Genomic DNA, 26,629 nt, shown 5'->3' with positions numbered 1-26,629 from the left:
TATTGGGTGGTAAAGATACACATATCATTATGATGCATATTATATACTATATAGATATTTCTATCCTATCATCACTTAGAAGTTCTCTCCTAATTTATGTCAGAAATGTTTTATCTATCTCTAACCGTTTTATATGTTTAGTATATTATATAATAAATATTATATACACAAATATATGCACGTGTGTGTGTGTGTGTGTGTGTGTGTGTGACTGCCATTGGCCAGCTTGCCTTGATTCTTTTTCACTGACGGAGTAATGAATTACATTTCAGAGAGACAAAAGTAGGGATAGTAAAGCAACGTTTATTAATGTACACTTCAAGAGAGGGAAAGATCTAGTTGAGAGAAAATGTGGCACTCTTTTTTTTTCCTGGTTTGGGACTTTATCCCTAAAGTGTGAAGGGTGTTGACTTGTGATGTGGTAATGTTTTTGATTGGCATTTTTGATTGACATCTTGGAGTTAAATACCTTGAGACCTATGCTCATGCAGCTTCCCAGTATGCATTGGGAATACCCACTGGGGCGGGGTAATGATGCAAAACCACAAGCTAATTCCATTATAAAGACCATATCATAAAGCTGGGTTGCTCCAGTGTCAAACAGGGTCTCATTGTGCACATCACAAACTAGACTTTTCTGGTTTGGCTGAATTCCGTTTTGTCAGAAAATCTTAACCACAAGTTAAACCACAAAGTGGGCAGTCTTGGGTGGGTCCTAGCAGAGAACAGGGTCCTTGGTTTCACCCCTGGAGGAAAGTCTTATGGCTCCCCCCACAATTGCTCATTCAAATTATCAGCATATTGTTCTGCTTTCTACAAACATAATTTATTTCTGTAATGACTTTGAATACAACAATCTTGTTCAATTACTTTTATAATTCAATTTTTACATAAAAATTATGTTTTCTGCAACTTTCTATTTCTTTCTTTCTTTTTTTTTTTTCTTCCTGACTCTACTGGCTAGTCTCCTAGTCTCTAGTACAGAATTAAATACAAGACATAAGACCAGATCTCCACGTGTTTTACTTAAACTCACAAAGAAGAACATTCAAATTTCAGAATTAAGATTTGTTTTTTTATAAATACTGCTTATAAATTAAAGTCCAATTATTCCAATTTTATACTCTTAAAATACTTTATTTATGTATTTTTATTTATTTGAAAGGCAGAGACAGAGAGACAGGAACAGACACAGAGAGATGGTCCACCTACTAATTTACTCCCCCAAATATCTGCAATGGCCAGATCTGGGTGAGGAGGAGCCCCAGAGCCAATAACTCAATCTGAGTCTCACTTGTAGGAGGCAGGGACCCAGGTACTTGGGCATCACCTACTACCTTCCAGGGTGGGCAGGAAGCTGAAATCAGAAGCAGAGCTGCAGCTTGAACCCAGGCATTCTGATGGGTAATGTGAGTGTCCCAAGTGGCATCTTAACCACTGTGCCAAATATCAGATCCTAATTTTTCCAATTTTAACCAAAACTTTAATCATGAATGGATGTAGAATTTAACCGAAAGCCTTTTCTGTATCTTTTGATAATGATCAATAGTTTTCTCCATAACTCTGTTAGTGTCATAAATTTACATTATTCTATTTTCTTGTTTTGAAAAATCAATTCATTCCTAGAATAAAAAACAATTTGGTGATAATATAATAACCTTTTAAATATTATTGCATTTTATTTAATAATACTTTGCTTAAGATTTTGCGACTATGTTAATAGTGTGATTATTCCATAATTTTTCTGTCTTAAAATGTTTTTATTAGGTTTTATATATCAAGATGTGGCTGGATTTCTGGTATGAATTGAGATGTTGCCATCCTTTCTTCCATACTGTAGAAGAGTTTTAGTTTTGTAATTATTTCTTCCTGAAAATATTTGTATACTTCACAAGTGAAGCTATTTGGTGTTGGATATTTGTGGAAAAATCTTTAATTGTGGACTAATTTTATAGCTATATGAGTCCCCAGACTTTCATTTTCTTACCATCGATTTTGGTAAGACTGATTTTTCTTTCCTAGGAATTCGTCTGTTTCTTTGCATCCTGAAGCATATTTCCTGGCATTGCTCATAACATCTTCCTGCTGTTTAATGTCTTTAGAACTTGTCATGATGTTCAATGCCTTTTGGCTTTTATTTTATCCTTTGTTCACTTTTTATTCAGCCACTCAAAAGGCTTATGAACTCAGCCTTTAACAAATAAAATGAATTTTGGTTTTCTTGATAATCTGTTTTCTCTATTTTTTAAGATTTGACATTCATTTTATTGTTTCCTTCTGCTAATTTTCATGCCTTTAATGGGTTGTTTTTTGTCTAAAATTACCATTCATTGTTATAGGTATAACATTTTTCTAATATGTGATTTTTCCACTATTAATTTCTTCAGTACAAAATTTTAGTTATATCTTGAGATGTGATGAATACTATTTTAGGTTTCATTTCAAAAGATTTACTAATTCTATTTTTACTTCTGTTTTAATCCATAGATCATTTAAAATTATGGCTTAATGTGCACATATACTGAAATTTTTTTTTATGTTTGTATGATTTCTAGCTTGCTTCTACTGTGATCAATGACCATACTCTTCTAATTATGAAATATTTTTTTAATAAAATGCCCACTGTTTCTGTTATGAATAGAACCACACTAGTTTCCTTTGGTTAAAGTTTTCTTGGTTGTGTTTTTATGATATATTTATCTACATCTTTTTATTTTAAGCTTTCTGAATCCTTTTGTGTGCCATGCCTAGGGGAAACTATTCTCTTAAAATTGAAACTCTTATTCTGTTTACCTGTACTATCACTACAACATATTTGTGTTTATTTTTTGTTAACTATTACTCTATTTGCACAATCTTTTTCTTAATCTTTTGAAAAAACTTATTATGTACCTTTTTGTAAACATTTTATTAAAATACAGCATTCTATTTTTCTCCCTTTATTTATTTGACAGTTACACATTTTCTTACTGGTTACCCCAGATTTTACAAAATAAATTCTTGAATTACTAAAGCATAAGATACAGAAATTTGCATTTTTATGGACCATAAAATGGTCTTATAATATTTTTAACTCCATTTACTCTTCGTTGTTTACACAATCTTCCTATTGAGTATTTTAACTGGGTGTATGCATATCTGGCTGTGTATGTTTGTGTGTGTTGTGTGTGTGTGTTTACAGACATCAATATATTATTACTGTTTTATATGATCAATATTCTTCAGGCTTGCCCATCTGTGTTATTCTTTTTTCTGTTTTCTGAGCTATATGGAATGTTTTTTTTTCCCTTTTGCTTGAGGAAAGCCCTTTTGTATCCTGTTAGCGAGCATAATTTTGAAGGATGATTTTATTGACTAGAGCTTATACACCAGCATGGGTAAGACACAAACTTAAGTGTCTAATCAATAGCTATGTTTATTTTCCTCCTAGTCAGCATTTATCCTTGCATAATTTTTCAACTTCGCTAATAAAAGTCTTTTTCCACTTTATTGTTTGGTAGAATATTTATTTATTGAGAAACAGAGAGAGACAGAGAGAGAGAGAAATTGACAGAGACAGCTGACATCTGCTGATTCACTCCCTAATGCATGCAATGGTTCCTGTCCAAAAGTGAAAGCCAGGTGCTGAAAACAAAATCCAGGTATCCCACACAGCTGGCAGGAACCCAAACACTTTGAACCATCACTACTGCCTCCCAGGGACTGTACTATGAAGGTGGAATCAAGAGCATAGCTGGGCACTGAACCCAGGCACTCTCATAGAGAACATGGTCATCCTAACCTCTAGGCCAAAGGCCTCTCCATGAAGTATTGCTCATGTCAGGCAGCATATTAGTATTTCTGTAGTAGGTTTCATGAGTAGTATGTCCAAAGTAATTCCTTTATTCAAAAGACTAAAGTGGTAGCCACAGCCCATGTGCTATCTGTGCAAATCTTCTTCTTTTTTAAAGATTTATTTATTTATTTGAAAGGCAGAGTTACAGAGAGGCAGAGGCAGAGAGAGAAAAAGAGAGAGAGAGAGATCTTCCATCGACTGGTTCACTCCCCAAATGGCCTCAATGACAGGAGCCAGGAGCTTCCTCCAGGTCTCCCACGCAGGTGCAGGAGCCCAAGGACTTGGGCCATCCTCCACCACTTTCCCAGGCCATAGCACAGAGCTGGATCGGAAGTGGAGCAGCAGGGACTTGAACCGGTGTCCATATGGGATGCCGGCACTGCAGGCGGCAGCCTCACCTGCTGTGCCACAGCATGCGCCCACAAATCTTTTTTCTCAGTTTCCTGTTCTAATGACTGCCCTCTTGTAACTCCTGAGTGATCTTTTAACTTTCCTGACTCTACCAATTAAAACTCCTTAGCTTCTACACCTGATTTCTGTGAATAAAAGAACCCACATATTTATGATTTTAAAAGCTACAAGAGTTAATCTAATACCAGTAGCTTGTGATAAGTCAAACAAACCAACACCACACATAGAAACAAAAGACAGTAAAATGATATCCAAAAAGAATGAGCGTATTTGCTCTTGCATTTGATTTGCAGATATGATGTTTTAGATAAAATAATTTGTATTTAACAAAATCAATCTCAAATAGACAAAATACTTTGTATAGCTTATCTTTAGAAATGTACTTAATTTTACAGTAAAGCATGAGCGTGATAACGTCACAATTTCCTTCTCTTTGCTTTTGTTGGCTCTGCCATGACAACACTTATTTACAGTATATTCTCTTTCCTCGCTTTTCCTTAGTAACTTACTACTTTCCAAATTCCATTGAATTGGCTTGGTGTTTCATGACGTGTGTTTAGACATAAATTCTATGTTGTATGACACCTGAGGGGCTGGTGCTGTGGTATAACAGGTAAAACCACGATCTGCAGCACCAACATCCCATATGGGCACTGGTTCAAGTCCAGGCTGCTCTATTTCCGGTTTGTGGCCCAAGAAAGCAGCAGAAGATGGTTCAAATGCTTGGGCCCCTGTACCAGCATGTCAGGTCTGGAAGGTGATCCTGGCTCCTGGCTTTGCCCTGGCCCAGCCCTCGCTGTTGTAGTCATTTGGGGAGTGAACCAGCAGATGGAAGTTTCTCCCTCTCTCTCTCTCTCTCTCTCTCTGAAATAATTAACACAACTTTTTTTTTTTAAAAAGGACTTTTCTCCAAGACTCTGCTGAGTTACAAGGGGAAAATATGGAGAAAAAAAGACATCTGAAGTTTTCTTTCACAAGGAGTTGAAAATTCTGTCAGTTTTTAGGTGTTCCTCACTCCCTGTGTGACTGGAGAACATCTAAAAACACTGACAGCATGGCCACAGATTTTTTGATTAAAATGAAGTGGAGTAAAAGTGTATTCCACTCTTACTCCAGTTATCAAAAATGCTTATGATTATAGCACAACTCATTCCTTTTCTTTCCTTTCCTGCTTCCTTACTCCCCAAATTGTTCCTCATGTAAGGTAATTTTATAGTCATTTACCTACACAGAGTGAAACATGGTTTTAATTATCAACTACTATACCTTCAAGTGGAAATAGTTGCTTCATTAGGTTTGAATATACGTAAGTTGTGGGGAGCAATCCGGACTAGACTGAGTTACTGGAATTAAGACTTATTCTATGCATCTGCTCTCCCACAATATGGCGCTGGGAGAGAAGTAAACAGCTTCTGCACAGCTGCCTCCAGTTCAACCAATAAACTGTAGGACTTGCTCCTGATTGGAGGAGAGCAGCGTACTCGGCGTGTGGGCAGCCGAGTTGGGATTGGCAGAGGAGGACTATAAAGGAGGAGAGAGACGGCATGCACCAGGAACATCTAAGGGGAACATCTAAGGGAACACCTGTGCAGCCCCCGAGAAGAGCCGGCCGGCGGTGTGCCGCTCCCCTGCGGAAGTGGGGAATGTGGCCAGGGGGAACTGCCCTTCCACGGAGGTGGAAGGGACAGTAGCCAACCCGGGAAGAACCAGCAGCAAACCCGGGGAGGGCCGAGCAGACGAAAGAACAGCGCAGGGTCCTGTGTCGTTCCTCCACGAAGAGGGGGAGCGACAGTAAGTATTCATGGTATTAAGCAGAAATTTCATTTTTTAGATTTGTTTATTTGAAAAGCAGAGTGACACAGAAAGAGAGAAAAAAAAGAGAGAAAGAGAGAAAAAGAGAGAGAGAGAGAGAGAGAGGTATCTGCTGCTTTCACTCTCCAAATGTCCACAACAGCCTGGGCTAGGCCAGGCCAAAGCCAGGAGCCTGCAAAATTATTAAGGTCCCCCAGATGGTTCCAGGAGACCATGTACTTTGGCTGTTATTCATTGCCTTTGCAGGTGCATTAGTAGGGAGCTAAATCACAAGTGGAGTATCGAAGACTGAAACTAGCACTACTAAATGGGATGCTGAAATCAGAAGCAGTGGTTTAATTCACTATGCCACAACACTGATTCGAAATTTTCTCTTTTTATGCTTTAAAAATATGTATTCAATTTATAGGATACCTTCTGACATAAATTAATAAAATATTGTATTGATTACCTCAATTTATCTACAACACTGGTAAATGAATTACCACTAACATTATGTACTTTCATAGTTATGTTTGTTAATCAATAACATTCTGTGTTCTGTAATTCTAAAACATGAGGCTTAGTGGAGGTGAGTTATTTAATAAGCATATTTGTAATGGTAAACACTTCTCAATTGATCCCTAAATGTGAGCCCTTCATGTGACAAATTCAATAAAAACCCAACTGTTGCCTGAGTATTTTGGGAAAGAAATAAAAAAACTGCAGTACACTCACAATGGCATAATAAACAAATGTTAATTGATGTGCTTTGTTTGAAATACTTCCAGGGAGACTTGCAATGAGCAAGGTTGTTCTGTATAGGCAATTCAGCAGCATATGTTGGCACATCCAGGAGAAATCATCATGTGTAAGTGCTTTCCACCATCTGGTGTAGGAAAGGAATGGGTACAGAAAGGAATGGATACAGCTAATACAACTATGTGACTTAATTCAGAGTAGCTTCGACTCATCAGGTAAAACACTTTGTGGTTAACATTTCATGGTGAGATTGTTCAAATAAAATTTGTTTTGTTCTTAATGATATTTTTATACTCCTAATGCACTCTGTAGAGAAACAAAATAGAACAAACAACATGAACAGTCTCATTTTCTCAGTGCCCATCTCTCCTCTTCCTCCCTCCTCCTCCTTCTCCAAAGGTAGCTTTTCTTTAGACACAAGTGGAAACTCTAAGTGTGGAGAGGGAGGTGTGTTTGAAAGAGTACAGTCCCTCAAATACTTAGAGTCTCAGTGTGACAGACACATTGCTTCAGGAGAATGAAAGGCAGTGTGAGTATTTGTTGTGCTCAGGCTCTTGTCTGTGTGAACCCATGTGAGCACTACAGTGCCAGCACCACCTATGCAGATCAGGAATCTGCCTCTGAACACGATCCCGTAAGTGCCTGGTTGCTGCTGGATGTTCTGTGAGTGAGTTTCACCCAAAGGCTCTGCCGTTCTCACTGTATCAGGCTATCTCCCAGATTAAATATAAACAAAGGAACTGACATTCAGTAAAGAGCTTCTGAGTGTCGGACATTGTGTTAGAAAATTATGCAGCTCTTGTGTTTAATCCTGACACCACCCCGTGAAGGGAAGAATTTTTATCATTCCATTTCAGGGATGAGGAAACATGTTCCGAGAAGTCGCGTTTTCCACACAACTTGTCTACTGCATCACTCCTTCTTAAACTTTAACAGTCATACAATAGTTGGGCTTGAGATTCTGCATGGGTAACAGGCTGTCAGGCAGTGACAAAAAGATGGTCGAAGAACACAATTTAAGTAGCAAGGAATTAACTCTTGCTGTTCTCCTTTGTAGGTTTTACTGTTCCCACAGGAAATAATCTTTTGAGATTACCAATGAAGTGCTTATACTTTGAAGGTTAAAGGAAAAATGGTGGAAAGGAGAGCAGACAATGTGGCGTAGCAGATTAAGCCACTGTTTGGCTGTTGTGGATATTAGGAGAATGAACCAGCTGATGGAAGTTAGAGGTGGTGTTCATTGTGAGGCTAGGTAGTATTAGATTTATGAATTTGGAGTCTTTTGGAAAAGATGGTCACTAAAATTTTATGTAAATCTACTCACCAGAAACCAACGTATGCATCAGCGGCATTTACATCTCTGAACTGTAAAATGTAAAAGAAGAGGGGAAATAGCTATAGAAAATGACTATAAAATGTGAACAAAATGCTGATGGATAAAAAAATAGTGCTATCACCAAATAGTCTCTGGCAGGCTGGGGATGGGTTGGGTCTTGCATGGTTGGTGCCGGGGGTCTCTGCAAAGCCCAGAGCAGTAGGGGAAGGGACAAACCCTGTTCTGCTATCCACAGACTTGCAGGTAGACCATCCTATATGATCTAAGTTCCCCTTTCCAAAGAGTGAGTAGCCAGACAAGGAAAGCTAAGCACAAAACAGCTCTGGAGAGGTTCTCTAGATTCCCCAAACGTGCATTCTTAACTAGGAAGCAGAAGAGGAGCCACACTTGATTTCAGTTCTTTCAAACTGTAGGCCCCCTTTTCTCTCCTGGCTACTTCCTGTGGAAAAATAAAAACTTTTATCTATAAGCAAAATACATGTTTGTGGTGAGAATACATTTTCCTAAGTCAAAGACAGTGGAGACTAAGGAAGGATGGAAATTCACCTGAGCTTCCAACAAGGGAACCCTAGTGAAAGATATGGCAATACCTTCACCTTGCTCGGAGCCTGCGTCTCAGACTAGGTACAGCCCCTCCTGCCTCAGAGGGAGGAAAGCAAGGGTTAGGCAAACGAGGCGAGGTGGAAACAGCACCGAAATCCTATGTTACAGGATAATGCTACACTTGATAACAGTGTGTTTTTCCTGAAATTATGACAGCAGATGGCATTATTTTTGTAGGTCCACTTATTTCACTAACGTATTTATTCATTCATTATTCTCTGTAATTGTAGAGTTCACTGCATTATCTTATATTTGTGCAATGCCATATGTTTCTATTGATTTTCAAGTACCTTTCCTTTATGAAAAATTAAACCAGAGGTGGTAAGCAGGTGTTGTGATTACTATTTTACACATGAAGTTACTCACTTTGAGATGCTAAATAATGTCCTCAAAGTCACAACAGCTACTAAGTGTCAAGTACAGTTTAACTTGTTTCAAATAGAATACTCTTTTCATGGTTTCTACATAGTTATTAGGAAGGATACTCAGTTCAACTGGGAATAGTTCAAACATAATTGTAGATTGATTCTAACATCCAGAGATGATGAAATAAAAGATATTTAAAACTGAATATATTTTAATGGTGACTAGTGAAAAAGCTCTTAGTTCTTATTTTTCTGAAATACTTCTTATAAAGAAGGGGCTCTCTTTTGTTGATAGTGCCATTTTAAAAACAGTTTTTAGGGATTGGTGCCATGGCATAGGGGATAAAGCCACCATCTGAGGTGCCAGCATCCCAAATAGGCACTGTTTCGGATCCCTGCTGCTCCACTTCTGATCCAGCTCTCTGCCATGGCCTGGGAAGGCAGTGGAAGATAGCACAAGTCCTTGGGCCCCTGCACCAGCTTGGGAGACCCAGAGGAAGCTCCTGGGTCCTGGCTGCAGATCAGCGCAGCTCCGGCCATTGTGGACATCTAGGGAGTGAACCACTAGATAGAAGACTTTTCTTTCTCTGCCTCTGCCTCTCTATAACTCTGCCTTTCAAATAAATAAATCAGTCTCTATTTGAAAGGCAGAGTTACAGAGAAGAAAAGACAGAGGCAGAGAGAGAGATCTTCCATCCATTGGTTTACTCCCCAAATGGCTGCAACAGCCAGGGCTGCACTGGGCCAAATCCAGGAGCCAGGAGCTTCATTGGGGTTTCCCAAGTGGGTGCGGGGTCCTAGCACTTGACCATACTCTGCTGCCTTCTTAGATGCATTAGCAGGGAGTTGGATCGGAATCAGAACAGTGCCCATATGGGACACTGGCATGCTAGATGGCGGCTTTACCAACTATGTCACAGTGCCAGCCCCTTAAAACTTCTTTTACTGAAAAAGTTGTGTATATTCTGTACAACATGACATTTTGAAGTATATATATATACACATATGTATGAATATATATATACTCATTGTGAAATGACTAAATTGAACTAATGACATAGTTATCATTTTTTACTGTTAAAAAACACTTAGAAAATCTACCCTCATCAATTTTCAAGAATGCAATATAGTTGCTAACTATGGTCAACAATACTATAAACGAGATCTTTTGAACTCACCCCTGTCTGAGATTTTTATATCTTTCATAATATCCCTCTAGTACCCCCATCCCCTCCAGTTCCCCTCATCCCCTCGTAACCATCATTCTACCCTTGAATTTTAGGACCAACTCGTTTAGATTCCAAATGTGAAATCACATGGTGGTGTTCATTTTTCTGGGACTGACTTTTTTTTTTACTTTACATAATGTCCTCCAGGCTTATCCATGTTGCTGCAAATGTCAGGAATTCCTTCTTTGTCATGGCTGAAAAGTATATGTACATCACATTTTCCTTCATCCATATGTTGATGGACTTTTAGGTTGATTCAATAACTTGGCTTTTGTGAATAGCCTTGTAATAAACAGGGGAGCGTGGGAATTGCTTCAGCATACTGATTCGTTTCCTTTGGTTATATAGCCAGAAGAGGTATTGTGTGCTACAGGTTTGCTTCTTTGCATGATTTTTGTCTTATCCTTTTTAGTCTTTCTTTCTTTCTTTCTTTCTTTCTTTCTTTCTTTCTTTCTTTTTTTTTTTGCTTGTTATTCTTTCCCATTCCCAGTGGCTTTCAAGGTAAACCACATTTGCTTATTTGTCCTCATTTGTATTAAACCTTTTCAGTTGTCATGAGACTATATTCTTTTTCTCCTTACAATTTTGCCTAGATAATTCAATAATCAGTCTTTGAACGACAGCTTCATTGAGCCCAACCTGATCTTGGAATCCTGGAGACTGTTAGATGTTCTCATGCAGCAAAACATTTTCCATTCCAGTACTTCCTCCTACAGTTTCAATAGGCATTAAAAATGAATTCTGAGTGACTAGTAATGAGCTGCGTGAAGATGGGTAGTATTAAATAAAAACAAATGAAAAAACACAGCATCCAACTTATTTATAAAGGAAGAATTCCCAGTATGAACATATTGTGAACTTTAAAATTATATAGCACAGGACATTTTACTTATATTTTCCTTTAATATTACTGATTCCAGCCAAGGAAAATATGCCTCTGGCCATCTAAAGAAGTAGTTAAAATCAATCATAGAGGCCAGTGGCGTGGCTCACTAGGCTAATCCTCTGCCTGCGGCGCTGGCACACTGGGTTCTAGTCCTGGTCGGGGAGCCGGATTCTGTCACAGTTGCCCCTCTTCCAGGCCAGCTCTCTGCTGTGGCCCGGGAGGGCAGTGGAGGATGGCCCAAGTGCTTGGGCCCTGCACCCGCATGGGAGACCAGGAAGAAGCACCTGGCTCCTGGCTTCGGGTCGGCACAGCACACTGGCCCTAGCGGCCATTTTGGGGGTAAACCAACTGAAGGAAGACTTTTCCCCCTGTCTCTCTCTCTTACTGTCTAACTCTGCCTGTCAAAAATAAAATAAAATAAAATAAAATAAAATAAAATAAAATAAGTCATAGACACTGTTGAACATAAATAGAATATTTCAGAAAATAACTTTGCTTATAGAAAGGCTGCTTAAATATTGTGGAATTCTTGTGGTCATTTTGATATTAGAACATTAGATTTAATCAAAATCTAAATACTAAAACATCTTCAATCAAGCAAAATAAAAGCCCTTGTTTTTCACTTAAAAATTTTTGTTTTTATTGAAAGGTTGCATTGACTTCAAGTAAGTTTCAAATTGTGCAGAAGAAAATGGAAGTCTGATTTTATAAAACATGTTACTTTAATTGATTAATTTCTTATTAAATATATTTTAGAAATACTTATGTAATTCTTATGTGCCCAGTGAGTCAAATTAAAAATTTAAGTTTTATTACTAAATTTTCAAAATTTTAAGACTGGATTCATTTATGGTTCACTTTTTTCTCATTGAAAAATTTTTATTTTGGAAACTGCCTTTTTTTTTATAAAGCTTATTTTACTTAGCAGGATTAATGCTATAATCATCAAAGAAAGTGAACATAACTTTGTCATTTAATATTACATAATTTATTCTATCATTTAATTGTATTTCAAGTAGTTCCTTTTTCTTTTCTTTCAACAGGCGGAGTTAAACGATTTGACTGATCCTTTCACGAGGTATGATGCAAAAGTTGCTTCCGATGTAGGGGAAGAAGTTTTCTCCAAGTATCTTGGATGGAGAATTGCCAACACACTTTCCAGCCTCTTCTTTCCCTGCGTTGACACCCAAATTCCTCCTTTGGAGAAGTCATTGACAAAATGGGATCAAATGAAATGCCCAAAGAAAAGGCAGGAGTCTATGAAGAAAAGAGTTCTACGTTTTATTGTAAGGTAAAGTGAGTTTATTCTAATAAATTATATTTGCAAGTCATAAGAAATACAAATAATCCTGTTCCCCATTGTTGAAAACTCTTAATCCAAACCTCGCCTCCACTGCTTCCTATGTATCCTATCATGGGTAATGTACTGCCTTGTTGGAAGCTGTTTCCTCCTGTTTAAAATAGGTCTTATTATATAATACATATTAGCGTTCATGTAATTATTATGTGGAAAGTATATCATATTTAAAACAGGGATTATGTCATTCAATATTCAAAACTTTATGGCTATTCATTTTACATATGTGTGGGTGTGCATCTGTATGTGGCTGTTCATCTTGTATGTATATGTGTATAGACAGAGTTAGCATGTAGTTAATGTATCTGACTTAGAGACTGAACATGGTAAGTGTGCAGTAAATGGTAGTTTTGAGAATACTTATCAATTTTTATGTTTCAACCCTTTATAAATGTCTTTTAATTTACTTCTAAGGACAAAAGGAAAACTTGAACATAGGAAGAATTAGTTAACAGGATATTTTAAAATTTCATAATTATTCGCTATTTATTCAATGGTAAATTAGTTACACATTCATAGAACTTCATTTACTACTTGACATATTTGGATATTTTCCACATTGTCATCCTCTGACATTAAAATGTAGGTGAAGAATCATTCTGTTGTCTGCTGGCAACATAGGCTCTGTTTTACATTTTTAGTAAAGATCTAAGTCAGGAATTTTTTATTTACTCCTTAGCCCAAGTTATTTAAAGAATGTGTTAAGTTTTTTCTGTTAATATAGACAAATTTACAATGAAGTCAGTTTTCTTTATATTTTTGCCAATTCATCATTTGATACATTTTGATGCTCTGTTGAGTAGTGTGTTCTTATGAGACTGTGATTGATAGATCATGCTTTTATTTTGATTTTGCTTTCCTTGATTCTTTTTTATTGTACAGCCTGGACCTCATCCATGTCTTATAAATTGCTACTGATTTAGCTTTGCCCTTGTGCCTTTTTAAGATCCAATCAAAATTATTGCTTCTGGCCTATAGGAATTTAACCTAGTGAATAAGTTCTTGGTCGGTATAGTTGCTGATAATGTGCGAATTTAAGTACATATTTTATTGCCATCACTATAAATACTTTCTTAAATTCTCCCTTGATTACATAATGATTTTTTTTTTTTTGACAGGCAGAGTGGACAGTGAGAGAGAGAGAGACAGAGAGAAAGGTCTTCCTTTTTGCCGTTGGTTCACCCTCCAATGGCTGCCGCGGCCGGCGCGCTGCGGCCAGCGCACCACGCTGATCCGATGGCAGGAGCCAGGAGCCAGGTGCTTTTCCTGGTCTCCCATGGGGTGCAGGGCCCAAGCACCTGGGCCATCCTCCACTGCACTCCCGGGCCACAGCAGAGAGCTGGCCTGGAAGAGGGGCAACCAGGACAGAATCCGGCGCCCCGACCGGGACTAGAACCTGGTGTGCCGGCGCCGCTAGGCGGAGGATTAGCCTAGTGAGCCGCAGCGCTGGCAATGATTGGTTTTTTTAATGTCTGCTGAATATTTGAAAATATATTATATTTGCCTCCAGGAATGGGAAATAATTTGGATAAAAACTGCTTACTCTTTAAACCTATTGCCATAGCATCATACCATGTTGCAAAGTCTGGTATCTTTTTTTTTTTTTTTGACAGGCAGAGTGGACAGTGAGAGAGAGAGACAGAGAGAAAGGTCTTCCTTTTGCCATTGGTTCACCCTACAGTGGCCGCCGCGGCCAGCGCACTGCGGCCGGTACACCGCGCTAATCCGATGGCAGGAGCCAGGTACTTATCCTGGTCTCCCATGGGGTGCAGGGCCCAAGTACTTGGGCCATCTTCCACTGCACTCCCTGGCCACAGCAGAGAGCTGGCCTGGAAAAGGGGCAACGGGGACAGAATCTGGCGCCCCGACCGGGACTAGAACCCAGGGTGCCAGCGCCGCAGGCGGAGGATTAGCCTAGTGAGCCGTGGCGCCGGCCCAAAGTCTAGTATCTTGTACCGTTTTCTCTCCTTTGTAGGATTCTCACATTTTTTTTTTCTTTAAGAAAACATGCACATATTCTTTCTCTGATGTTTTCAAGAGAAATGCTTCTATATTTTCTATACGTTATTATGTATCAATGGTATAAAATGAAAGCTTCCCACTGTTTCTGATCCCTGTGTGCCTGGTTTACCTTCATCCCTCCTGTCCTGCTAACAACATAGTAATTAGTTGTTTATCATTTCAGAGTCTATAAGATTCAAATATAAGAAAGTATAAGTTTTTTATTCTCTGAATATTTACATGGAAGTAAACAGTTGGCATCTTGTATTTTAAAGTTTAATTTTATTTCATAGAAATCTTTCCATGAGAGTCCACAGGGAATTTTTTATTACCTGTTGAAAATCAGATATGATGTTTTCCTTAGTAGATATGTACTATATTTTCTCTTTTCCTATTGGTTGGCCATTGGGTTGTGTTACATTGTCTGCTACTACAGAGTGCCAAAAAAAAGCAACCTTTTACATGCATGCCTTTTTAATACCTGGAGGAATGTCTGCAAGGTAAACTCTTAAAACTGTGATTTCTGAATGAAAGTTTATACACATTTGTAATATAAATATATATTTCCAAATTGCCTTTTAGAGAACTTGTGCAAATTTATATCCTCACCAACAATGTAGGAGAGTGTCTGCTCCTAGACTTCCCAGCAGAGGGCTTTGACAAATGTTTGAGATTTGAAACTCTGAGAAGTGGTAGGCTTCTACCCCACTTACTCCAGGAAGGGTGTGGGGATGCCTAACAGTGACTGAGCCACTGAACCACAGTGCCTGCCCCAAACCGCTCTTTCCAAAGATTTATTTATTTATTTATTATTGGAAAGGCAAAGTTACTCATTTAGTTTTTTGAGTAGTTGTAACCTTTCATTTGTTAAGTCCTTTTCGTGTTTGTTTTATTTGGAAATTACCTTCCTTGTGTTTGTTTTTTCTTATTTTATGTTTATGTTTTTTTTCTCTTCATGTTGCTTTGTAAGATGACCTCTTTCAATCTATCTGTCCTTCTATGGAAAGAGTTAAAAGTATCTATTTTTTAAACTACCATGTTGTACTTATTTTAAAATTTTGATTATAGTATTATTTGCAATGCTTATTATATTTTCCTATGTAAAATTGTTTGAAAATTGTCCACATGTTTTATGGAGGGTTTTTGTTTTTTGTCTCTTTAGAAACATTAAAACATTATCACATTCCTGCTAGTAATTTTTTTTTTTTTGACAGGCAGAGTGGACAGTGAGAGAGAGACAGAGAGAAAGGTCTTCCTTTGCCATTGGTTCACCCTCCATTGGCCGCCATGGCCAGCGGTGCTGTGGCCAGCGCACCACGCTGATCCAATGGCAGGAGCCAGGTACTTATCCTGGTCTCCCGTGGGGTGCAGGGCCCAAGTACTTGGGCCATCCTCCACTGCACTCCCTGGCCACAGCAGAGAGCTGGCCTGGAAGAGGGGCAACCGGGACAGAATCCGGCATCCCGACCGGGACTATAACCCGGTGTGCTGGTGCTGCAAGGTGGAGGATTAGCCTAGTGAGCTGCGCGCCAGCCCCTGCTAGTAATTTTAAGGGTTAATTTTGTGCATTGTGACCATTGATCCATTTGAAATTTTTTTGTGATGTTTGCAATGAGGTGTGGATCCAAATATTATCCTCAGTTGTCCTAACAATATGTATTGAGTCATCTATCCCCTTAACACTTTTCTTTCTTTCTTTTTTTTTAAAGATTTATCTTATTTATTTGAAAGAGCTACAGAGAGAGGCAGAGAAAGAGAGAGAGAGAGAGGTCTTCCATCTGATGGTTCACTCCCCAAATGACCACAATGGCCAGAACTGCACCAATCCAAAACCAGGAGCCAGGAGCCAGGAGCTTCTTCTGGGTCTCTCATGTGGGTGTGGGGCCCAAGGACTTGGGCCATCTTCCACTGCTTTCCCAGACCACAGCAGAAAGCTGGATCGGAAGAGGAGCAGCCGGGACTAGAACTGGCTCCCATATGGGATGCCGTCATTTCAGGCCAGGGCTTTAACCTGCTGTGCCACAGCGCTGGTCCCAAACATTTTTCTTGATTTTAAGTATTATCCTTATCAAAACTAAACTCCCGTTTTTTTGTGTGTGTTTAACTTTGAATGTTTTATACTGTTCCTTGGCTCTAGGATATTCTAAAGCTACAATTCCTACATATTTAAATATGTGAATTAATTTATTATAGTACTATTAAAATACATAGGGATTGTTTCATATTACTAATTCTTTGGAGATTTTTGCCAGCAATTTTTATTTATTCATATTTCTTATCAACTTTAAAATTAATTTTTTAATTTATTTATTTTTAAAGAATTGTTTTATTTATTCGAAAGAATTACAGAGAGAGGTAATAGCCAGAGAGATAGAGGTCTTCCATTCTGCTGGTTCACTCCCCAGATGATCGCAACGGCCAGGGTTGAGCTGATCCAAAGCCAGGAGCCAGCAGCTTCTTCCAGGTCTCCCACATGGGTGCAGGGGCCCAAGAACTTGAACCATCTTCTACTGCTTTCCCAGGCCATAGCAGAGAGCCGGATTGGAAGAGGAGCAGCCAGGACTCAAACTGGCACACATATGTGATGCTGGCGCTGCAGGCCAGGGCTTTAACACACTGCGCCACAGCGCCAGCCCCAATTTGTCTAATTGATAAGCAATTGTATACTCACATCACTTTAAAATTTTAAATTAACTTAAAGGAAAAATTGTCATGATGCTGAGAATTAAAATATCCATTTATGCATTTGTGTGTTTGTGTGTGTGTCCTTAAGTGGTGTTTAAATTTTTCGTGTATCTCTCGTATTTTTCATGTTAAATTCATTCCTAAGTATTTTATCTGTCTTCTTGCCAATATAATCTTTTCTTCAAATGTACCTTCTCATAGGTTGTCCCCTATCTGTATGAGGGTACCTCAAAAAGCTGTGGAAAAATGGAACTAGAAGACAAGTTTATTTTGGTATAATAAATTTGAAATCCATAGAGTTAAAAGGTATTAAAAATCTTGAAAATATGTATTATTGAAAAACTATGTATGGGTTTCAAATATTTTTGCAAGATAGTTAAACATTTAGTTATTTTTTTTAAAGATTTATTTATTTAAAAGACAGAGTTACAGGGGGAGAGAGAGAGAGAGAGATGTTTCATTCAATGGTTCAATCCTGAAACCAAGAGTCAGAAACTCCATCAGGGTCTACCATGTGGGTAGCAGGGATCCAGATACTTCAGGCAGCATCTGCTGCCTTCCAGAGTGCATATTAGCAGAAAATTGAGGAAAGTGGATAGGAAGCAGAGGCAGGACTTGATCCCATCACTCTGTAGGGGTTGCAGGCATCCCAAGAAGCAGCTGAACTCACTGTACCACAACACCAGATCCTAAACTTATCCTCAAATTATAACTTTTCATGAACTGTTTGAAGTCTCCTTATATGTTGAAAGTGGTTGCTTTCCAAATTGCTATCCTCATAAATTCACTTACTGAATTTGTTTTCTAATTTTATCAGATACAAATAGTTTATTTCCTCTTTCCTGATTTATACTTTTAACCCATGTATTTTGTGGTCTCAATATGACCAACAAAATATTGAATAATAGTGAATGTGGACATATTTTTCTTTGTCCTGTTATTACTAAGAAAGCCCTCAGTGTCTCCCAGTTAATCATGATGCTGGCTTTAGGATGATATTTTCTCATTTTCAAAAGTATTTCTTAGAATATATTTGTGCTCTCTGTAAGTAAGTTACTTGGGATTTAAGGACACACGGTGTAAAATTGAAGGACTGTGAAAAGATATTCTATAAAAACAGCAACCAAAATAGAGAAGTGGTAATGATATTGGCATACTTCAACAAGTTGATGGACTAATGGATTTTGAAGTAAATTTATTTTAGTGTATTTTTAAATTCAGGCATAGTTTATTCATGATATACATTTTAAATGAACTTTTTGAGGTACCCTCCTACTCAAAATAGACGTTAAATAGGGATCACTCATCAGGAAGATACAAAAATTATAAATATATGTTGCCACCTAAATGTATAGAGGAAATGTTCACAGAATTATGAGAAATAAATAAAAAAGGATTACAACCATAAATTTCAATACCGCATATTCATTAATGACTAGAACACCCAAACAGAAGATCATTATGAAGACAAGACTATATACCAAATGGTTCTAATATTTATATACAGAACATTCCACTGACAGCAGAAGAATACACTTTCTTTTTTTTAACTTTTATTTAATGAATATAAATTTCCAAAGTACAGCTTATGGATTACAATGCCCCCCCCACAACTTCCCTCCCACCGCAACCCTCCCCTTTCCTGCTCCCTCCCCCCTTCCATTCACATCAAGATTCATTTTCGATTCTCTTTATATACAGAAGATCAGTTTAGTATATATTAAGTAAAGATTTCAACAGTTTGCACCCACATAGAAACACAAAGTGAAAAATACTGTTTGAGTACTCGTTATAGCATTAAATCACAATGTACAGCACATTAAGGACAGAGATCCCACTTTCTAATCAAGTGTCAGGGGATTTTCTATAGGAAAACCTTTGTTAGGTCACAAACAAGTGTTAACAAATTGAAAAGACTGAAATCATACCAAGTATCTTTTCCAACCATAATTGAGTGGAGGCAGAAATCAACAGCAGAACAGAAACTAGAAAATTCAAAAATATGTGGAAGTTAACAGTACACCTTTGAGAAACCATTTTGTCAAAGAATATATCAAAAAGAAAACCAGAAATGTCTTAAGACAAATGAAAATGAAACACAACATCATAAAATTTATGGGTGCAGCAAAAACAAACAAACTCAAACTATTAAGGGCTTTAATGATGATAAGTAGCTACATTGAAAAAGGAAATCTCTGGGTCAGTGCTGTGGCGCCCTGGGTTAATCCTCCACCTGCAGCGCCGGCATCCCATATGGGCACCAGTTCTAGTCTTAGTTGCTCCTCTTCTGGTCCAGCTCTCTGCTATGGTCTGGGATGGCAGTGGAGGATGGCCCTGGTGCTTGGGCCCCTGCACCGGCGTGGGAGACCAGGAAGAAGCTCCTGGCTCCTGGCTCCTGGCTTTGGATTAACACAGTTCTGGCCGTTGCAGCCATTTGGGGAGTGAACCAACGGAAGGAAGACCTCTCTCTCTCACTGTCTGTAACTCTACCTCTCAAATAAATAAATAAATAAATAAACCTTTAAAAAAAGAAAAAGGAAATCTCAAATGGGTAGGCATTTGGCAAAACAGTTAAGACATTGCTTGAGACACCCACATCTCATATCAAAGAGCCGATATTCAAGTCCTGTCTCAGCATGTGAGTCCAACTTTCTGCTAATGCACATCCTGAGACACACAAGATCGATGGTCCAAGGACTTGAGTTCCTGCCACACACACAGAAGACCCAGATTAATTTCCAGGACCTGGCTTTGCCCAGGCATAGCCTTGGCTGTTGTGGGTTTTTAGGGAGTGACCCAACAGATGGAAGATTTCTCTCTCTCTGCTTTACTAATAATGAATATAAATAGGGGGCTGGTGCCATGGCTCACTTGGTTAATCCTCCACCTATGGTGCCGGAATCCCATTTGGGCTCCGGGTTCTAGTCCTGGTTGCTCCTCTTCCACTCTAGCTCTCTGCTGTGGCTCAGGAAGGCAGTGGAGGATGGCCCAGGTGCTTGGGCCCCTGTACCTGCATGGGAGACCAGGAGGTCTCCTGGCTTCGGATCAGCATAGCTCTGGCTGTAGTGGCCATTTGTGGGGTGAACCAAGGGAAGGAACACCTTTCTCTCTGTCTCTCTCACTGTCTAACTCTGTCAAATAAAACAAATTAAAAAATTTTTTAAATAATTTAAATGTCAAATAGCAACTCCACAAACTAGAAAAAGGATAAAACTAATTATTATTAATTAAGAAATTATTAGAAGAAAAGAAATAACATTTGAGCAAAAATAAAATAGACAATAGGAAATAGAAAACACTAAAAATAATAGGAAATGTCAAAAAACATATTTTTAAAGATAAAATTGACAAACCTTTGAATAAGAAAAAAATAGATAAGACTCAACAAAAAATGAGAAAGGAGACATTACAACTGATACCACACAAATACAAAGCATCATAAAAACATCTGTGAGCTAACTGGATAAGCTAGAAGATATGGGTGAACTCCTAATAATGTACTAAACTGTGGAGGTGCCAGAACTAACTATAAAGAAACACAAAGTCTCAACAGACCTGAAACTAATAAATCAATAGTGAAAACTCTCAACAAAGTATAAACCTGAAACAGATAATTTCACTGGTGAATTATACCAAACATTTGAAGAATTAAAAATAATGCTTTCATTCTCTTTGTCTCTCTCTCTCACTGTCCACTCTGCCTGTCAAAAAAAAAATGCTTTCAAACTCTCCCAAAAATTCAAGAGGAGATAATACTTCTAAACTCATTTCAAGAATTTAGCATTACCAAAGCCAAAATTAAAACTTTAGACCAAAAACCACTGATGAATATAGATGCAAAATCCTCAACAAAATACTACAAAGGAACCCAATGGTATATTGTCAAAATAATATACCATGACCAAGTGAGTTTTATTCCTGGAATGCAAGGATGGTTCAACATATGAAAATAAATAATGTGACACACAACATTAAAATAATTAATGCTAAAAATCATATGATCTTTTCAATAGATGCAGAAAACACATTTGATATAACTCAACACCATTTTCTGAAAAACTCAATAAATTTAGGAATACAAGTAACATACTTCAAGATAATAAAGGCTAAATATGGAAACTCTGCAGGAAGCATCATATTTAATGGTAAATAACCAAAATAGTTTTTCCTCTAAGATAAAGAACATGATAAGATTCTCCTATTTTTATTCAACATGTTACAGGAAGTCTTAGCTGGAGCATTTATATAGGAAAATGAAGTAAAAGCCACCCCTGTCAGAAAGATAGAAGTAAAATTGTCTGTGTTTTGCAGGTGATAATGCTCTCATATAATCTCAGAGAGTACACTAAAAGAAAGCCTATTAGAAATAATAAATAAATTTAGTAAAATTACAGAATACAAGATCATTCAAAAATCAGTTGCATTTCTATACACTAACAAGAAACTACCAAAAAGGAAATTAGAAAAACTGTCACATTTACAGTAGAACCAAAAAGAATAAAACATTTAGGAATAAACTAAGGATGAAAAAGACTTGTATACTGAAAAACTACAAACTACTAATGAAAATAATTAAAGAAGATAGAAACAAATGGAAAATATCCTGTATTCAGACACTGGAAGGTTTAATGTTGCAAACTATCCATACTAACCAAATTTTTCTATAAATCCTATATAATTTCTATCAAAATTCCAATGGACTTTTTCAACAAGTACAAAGTTCATAATGAAATTATAAAGTTCATATGAAACTACAAGAGATCACAAAGAGCCAACTCTATCTTGAGAAAGAAAAATAAAGCTGTAGGTACCACATTGTCTGATTCCAAAATATATAAGAAAGCTACAGTAACCAAAACATCATGGTATTGGCATAAAGACAGACATATAGACTAATAGAACAGAATTGAGAGTACAGAAATAAATCCACACATATCTGATCAGCTGAATATCCACCCACAAGGGTACCAAGAAAAGATGGGTGGTTTTTTCCATAAATGGTTCTGGGGAAAACTGGATATTCGCATGGAAAAAAATAAAATTGGACCCTAGTATCACACACAAAAATCAACTCACAGTGGGTTAAAAAATTAAATGTAGGACACGAAATTGTAAGAGTCATTGAAGAAAACATAGCAGGAAATCTTTATGATGTTTGTATTTGTAATGGTTTTTTGATTGTGATATCAAAAGCACAGGCAGCAACAAAAATAAACAAATGTAATATTAAATTAAAAAAAACTTTTGCAAAGCAAAGGAAATAATAAACAGAATGAGAAAGCATCCTACAGAATATAAGGAAAAATGTATTTGCAAGACGTACATAGGACAAGGAGTTAATCTCAAAAAATATAGAAAATTCTATAACCACAGTGACAAAAAAAGGAAAATAAAAATAGGTAGCACCACTTGAGATGCCTCCATCCCATATCAGAGTACATGGGATTGAGTCCTAGATCCACTTCCAATTTTAGCTTCCTGATAATGCACACCCTGAGGGACATCAGGTGATAGCTCAAATAGTTGAGGCCTGCCATCCAGACAGAAGACCAGGGTCCTGGTTTCAGTTTATCCCAACTCCACTTGTTGTGGACATTTGGGGAATAAGCCAACAGATGGGAGATCTCTCTCTGCCTTCCAAACAAATAAAAGAAATAAAAGAAAAACAGATTTTAAGAAACTATACCAATAACTATATTTTAAAAATAGACTAAAGAATCAAAGAGATGTTTTTCCAAAGACATAAAATTAGCAATAGGTCTATAAAAATATTCAACATCAGTGGTCATCAGGATATTCTGTGGGAGAGAATGACTGTGACTATGAGAGCCCATATGGAGAGAAACCACACGGTGGAGAGTAAGTGTCAGCTGGCAGCTAGCAGTAAGGCTCTTGACATACTAAAAGACCAACCCGGGCAAGACAGCTCAGGCCAGCTGCCAGCTGAATGCAGCTGCATGCATGCACTCAGCTGATACTCCAGGATAGATAGGCTAGTCATCCCCACCCAGAGAGCCCTGTCCAAACTCCTGACCAACAGAGCTGAGACAGGAGGTAGCCGTTGTTCTGAGTCATGGAAGTTTGGGGATAGTTTCTCAAGCAGTAATATGTTATGAAACTAAATTATTTTTACTTATTATGTGACACTAGTGTGCTAGTAAGTCTTCTCACTAATAATGGATCTAGAAACTCTGCATCAGTAGTGCTAAGCAAGATTAGTTTATACCTTCATTGTTTTTCAGTCATTGTGAAGTTTTGGCATCAATGCTATTTTTATACTTTTAACAATTTGTAATGGTCTAATATTTCAAGCTATGGTAGAATTTCCTCTTAAACTATAACTACCTTGTGTTTTTTTTTCTAATAGTTGTTCCTTGTCAAATTTTTCCTATTCCTTCCTTCCTTCCTTCCTTCTCTCCCTCCCTCCCTCCCTTCTTTCTTTCTTTCTTTCTTTCTTTCTTTCTTTCTTTCTTTCTTTCTTTCTTTCTTTCTTTCTTTCTTTCTTTCTTTCTTTCCTTCCTTCCTTCCTTCCTTCCTTCCTTCCTTCCTTCCTTCCTTCCCTCTTTCTCTCTCTCTTTCTCTCTCTCTTTCTCTCTCTCTTTCTCTCTTTCTTTCTTTCTTCCTGGGCCAGTCAACACCTGGTCCAGTGCCTCAAGAGTGATTCTGGTTTAGGGTCTCTGCACAGTTGGTGGGGGTGGCATCCGTGGAAGCGCCAAGCGTAGGAGGCATTGCAGGTGGGGAAGCATTTATCCTTCCACTGACAGCTGGCCTCCTTTACCTGTCTCAAGGAAACACCTTTAGTGGGGCAGCCTCTGGACTGGGTCCCTGGCAGGCTCCCTTTGCTTATTCTCCTCTCTATAGCTGCACTTGCTGCCTTGCCCCTTTGCCAGCAATGTTTCTGTTTTCTGTAGCAAGACTGTTATTTAGCCAGGGTACACAAGTCCAAGTAGATTCAGTTCCTATTGTTTGAAGCACCTAACATAAAAGTGTCTGCAGTATTAATCCTAAAATTCAGTCTCTTCAGATGTTTCTCTTTCTTCTTAGATCAATTTAGCAAATTATATGTTCTTTGAGTATGATTTATTTCATCCTAGTTTTTCAGAATTTATTTGGCCATAATTGAACAAAGTATTCTCTTGTGATTCCTTATAATTCTATTTCTGTGGTTATCGCCCCCTCAATTTTTATGTTGTAACTTTTCATCTTGTCTCTTTTATCCCTTTTAATTAGTTTAGCTAGTATTTTTAAATCTATTTTATGTGACTCCCCCGATGATCTAGTTTTTGGATTTTAACTCAGGTATTTTTCTTCTTATCTACATGAATTGATTACTTCTTTCCTCTGATCTATTTAGTGCTTCATCTTCTAAGCTCTTGAAGAAGACATTAAATCATTGAGAAAATGCTCTTCCTTGGCCTTTGCTGAAAGCATTATTTAAGTTCCCAAATCATGGGAACACTGCAGCCTAAAGCTATCTTTAATTGTAGGTGTAATAATTGTGTGCATCAAAGCCAACAGGCTTCCTTTTGTTGATAGTCAAAACAATCCTTGGGAAGACTTTTAAACATTTTTCAATGATTCTGTAATCAATAGGAAGATACATAGAATTTGCATTAATGATCATACTGCCTGGGCTTTAGTAGTCTTATTTGCAGAAATAATTATTCCAAAATTCTTCAGCCTATATTACATGTTTAAAAAGTTTTATGACATGACCAACACACAATGAAAATGTCAACTTTATAGGTCATTATGTTAAGATTTATTTTAGAATCCCCAAATGTATTCTTCATATTCTTAAGGACCACAGATATGGAAGAATAATCAGTCTGGAGCCTCAGAAAGAACATTAAACATGTGCACTTTTGTTTAAGGGACAGTTAAAGAAAGAGACAAAAAGATAGAAAAAAAATGGAAGATCCTGGATATCAGCAAGTGAAAAGTAAAGAAATTGCAGGGCAGGGAGGGGAAGTGAGTGGTAAAAAGGGGAGATGGAGATGAATTATTATGCCTGCTGGGACACAAGGAGGAAGGAAAACAGAGACAGAAAAAGAAGATGCCTTTGGGATTCTTTTTAAAAGTGGCAAAATGGAGCAATAAAGGTTGTAAGCAGAAAGAAAGGTGAAAGACTGAAAGGAAAGGAGAAAGGCATGTAAGGCAGAGAAACACTGAGAGATAAAGGTGCAAGTCAGGGTTTGAGATGAGTCGGAGAAGGAGACAAAAGAGCGGAGTTGGGTTAAGACCCAGAGTCCTCTGTAGACTTTGAGAGATTAGTAAATTAAACTTCTCATCAGAGCCCACACTTCATTAAGTAAATGACAATCATTCATCACTGGTCTTTGAAAAAAATGTTATCTGCTTATCCATTTTTCCACAGCTCATTACAGGCTCTAGAAATTAAATTTAGAGCATTTCTGCTCGAATGCGATCCTCAGCCGCACAGCAGCCTACCAATTCCTCTAAGCAGGAGCACCTCATGTTGCACAGCTCCGTGGGACAGCATACTCATTGCACCATACGTGTGAACACTGACCCCTGGGGCTGTAGCTAGGCCAGCTCCGGTTGCTAATGGCTGGAGACAACAGGTAACTGGACCAGGGCCACAGCTTGAGGACATTAATAAAAAGGTTAAGTCAGCTCTGATTGAACAGTCTCCATTATCTATTAGGCTGTGGGATATCGGATTTTTTTTTTTTTATAAAATAAGTGGTTGAGAAGCAAATTTAAATCTAAGCTATGTGTTGAAAACACGGCTCTGGCTCAGTAGCTTTCACGGCAGGAAGTTTCATTTCTTCCATTGGCTTGATTCTCCATTTAATCAAGAGCTAGCACCTTTTGTGAGGTCTTCACCTCCTCCCACTTCTAGGCCCTCAAAGTGGAATTAACGAAGCTAATGAAGGTGGGAGATCGCCGCAGCTGCACAGGTAGCAGCACAAAGACATAACGTGACTCCCACGGCATGCTCAGCTCTTTTTCACCCCTTAAAGGCTTTCATCCAGAGTCTCACAGCACCCAGTCCTCATGCAGGAGGATGCCTGGAAATCTGCATTCTACACTTCCAACAAAGAGAAACGTGAAAGACGTAAATATATATATATATATATATATATATATATATATACCAGGACTCTCATAGAAGATGGAGAACACTGAAAAGGAGGAGGACAGGAAATGCAAGATAATATGTTTCTTCATAGCCTCAGAAAATAAAGCATTTTTATTTCAGTGTGAAAATCCCAAAATTTACTAGTTAGGAGAAAAATAAGAGCTTCTTTATTGATGAAGCATCTGCCATATCTCATGATCTATAATTTTTTCCAAGGTAGTTTTGTTGTGTTTTTTAGCCTGTACATTATTTAACAGGAAGA

The 26,629-nt window shown here is 37.8% G+C and overlaps 1 protein-coding gene across 1 annotated transcript in view; it reads left to right on the top strand.

The window, feature by feature from the left end:
* The window catches only part of TMEM232 (transmembrane protein 232), a 351,105-nt gene that overhangs the window by 216,274 nt on the left and 108,202 nt on the right, over positions 1–26,629 (top strand). Inside the window, exon 13 of the mRNA XM_089312847.1 lies at positions 12,262–12,509. Coding sequence (XP_089168973.1) covers positions 12,262–12,509 — 248 coding nt within the window. The remainder of the gene's footprint in view (positions 1–12,261; positions 12,510–26,629) is intronic.

This window comes from Oryctolagus cuniculus, chromosome 14, assembly GCF_051225735.1.
Source record: "Oryctolagus cuniculus isolate XC-2025 breed Fujian yellow rabbit chromosome 14, ASM5122573v1, whole genome shotgun sequence".
Taxonomy (NCBI): Eukaryota; Metazoa; Chordata; class Mammalia; order Lagomorpha; family Leporidae; genus Oryctolagus; species Oryctolagus cuniculus.
Note: the sequence above shows the minus strand (reverse complement) of the source record. Positions and strands in the feature narration are given on the sequence as shown.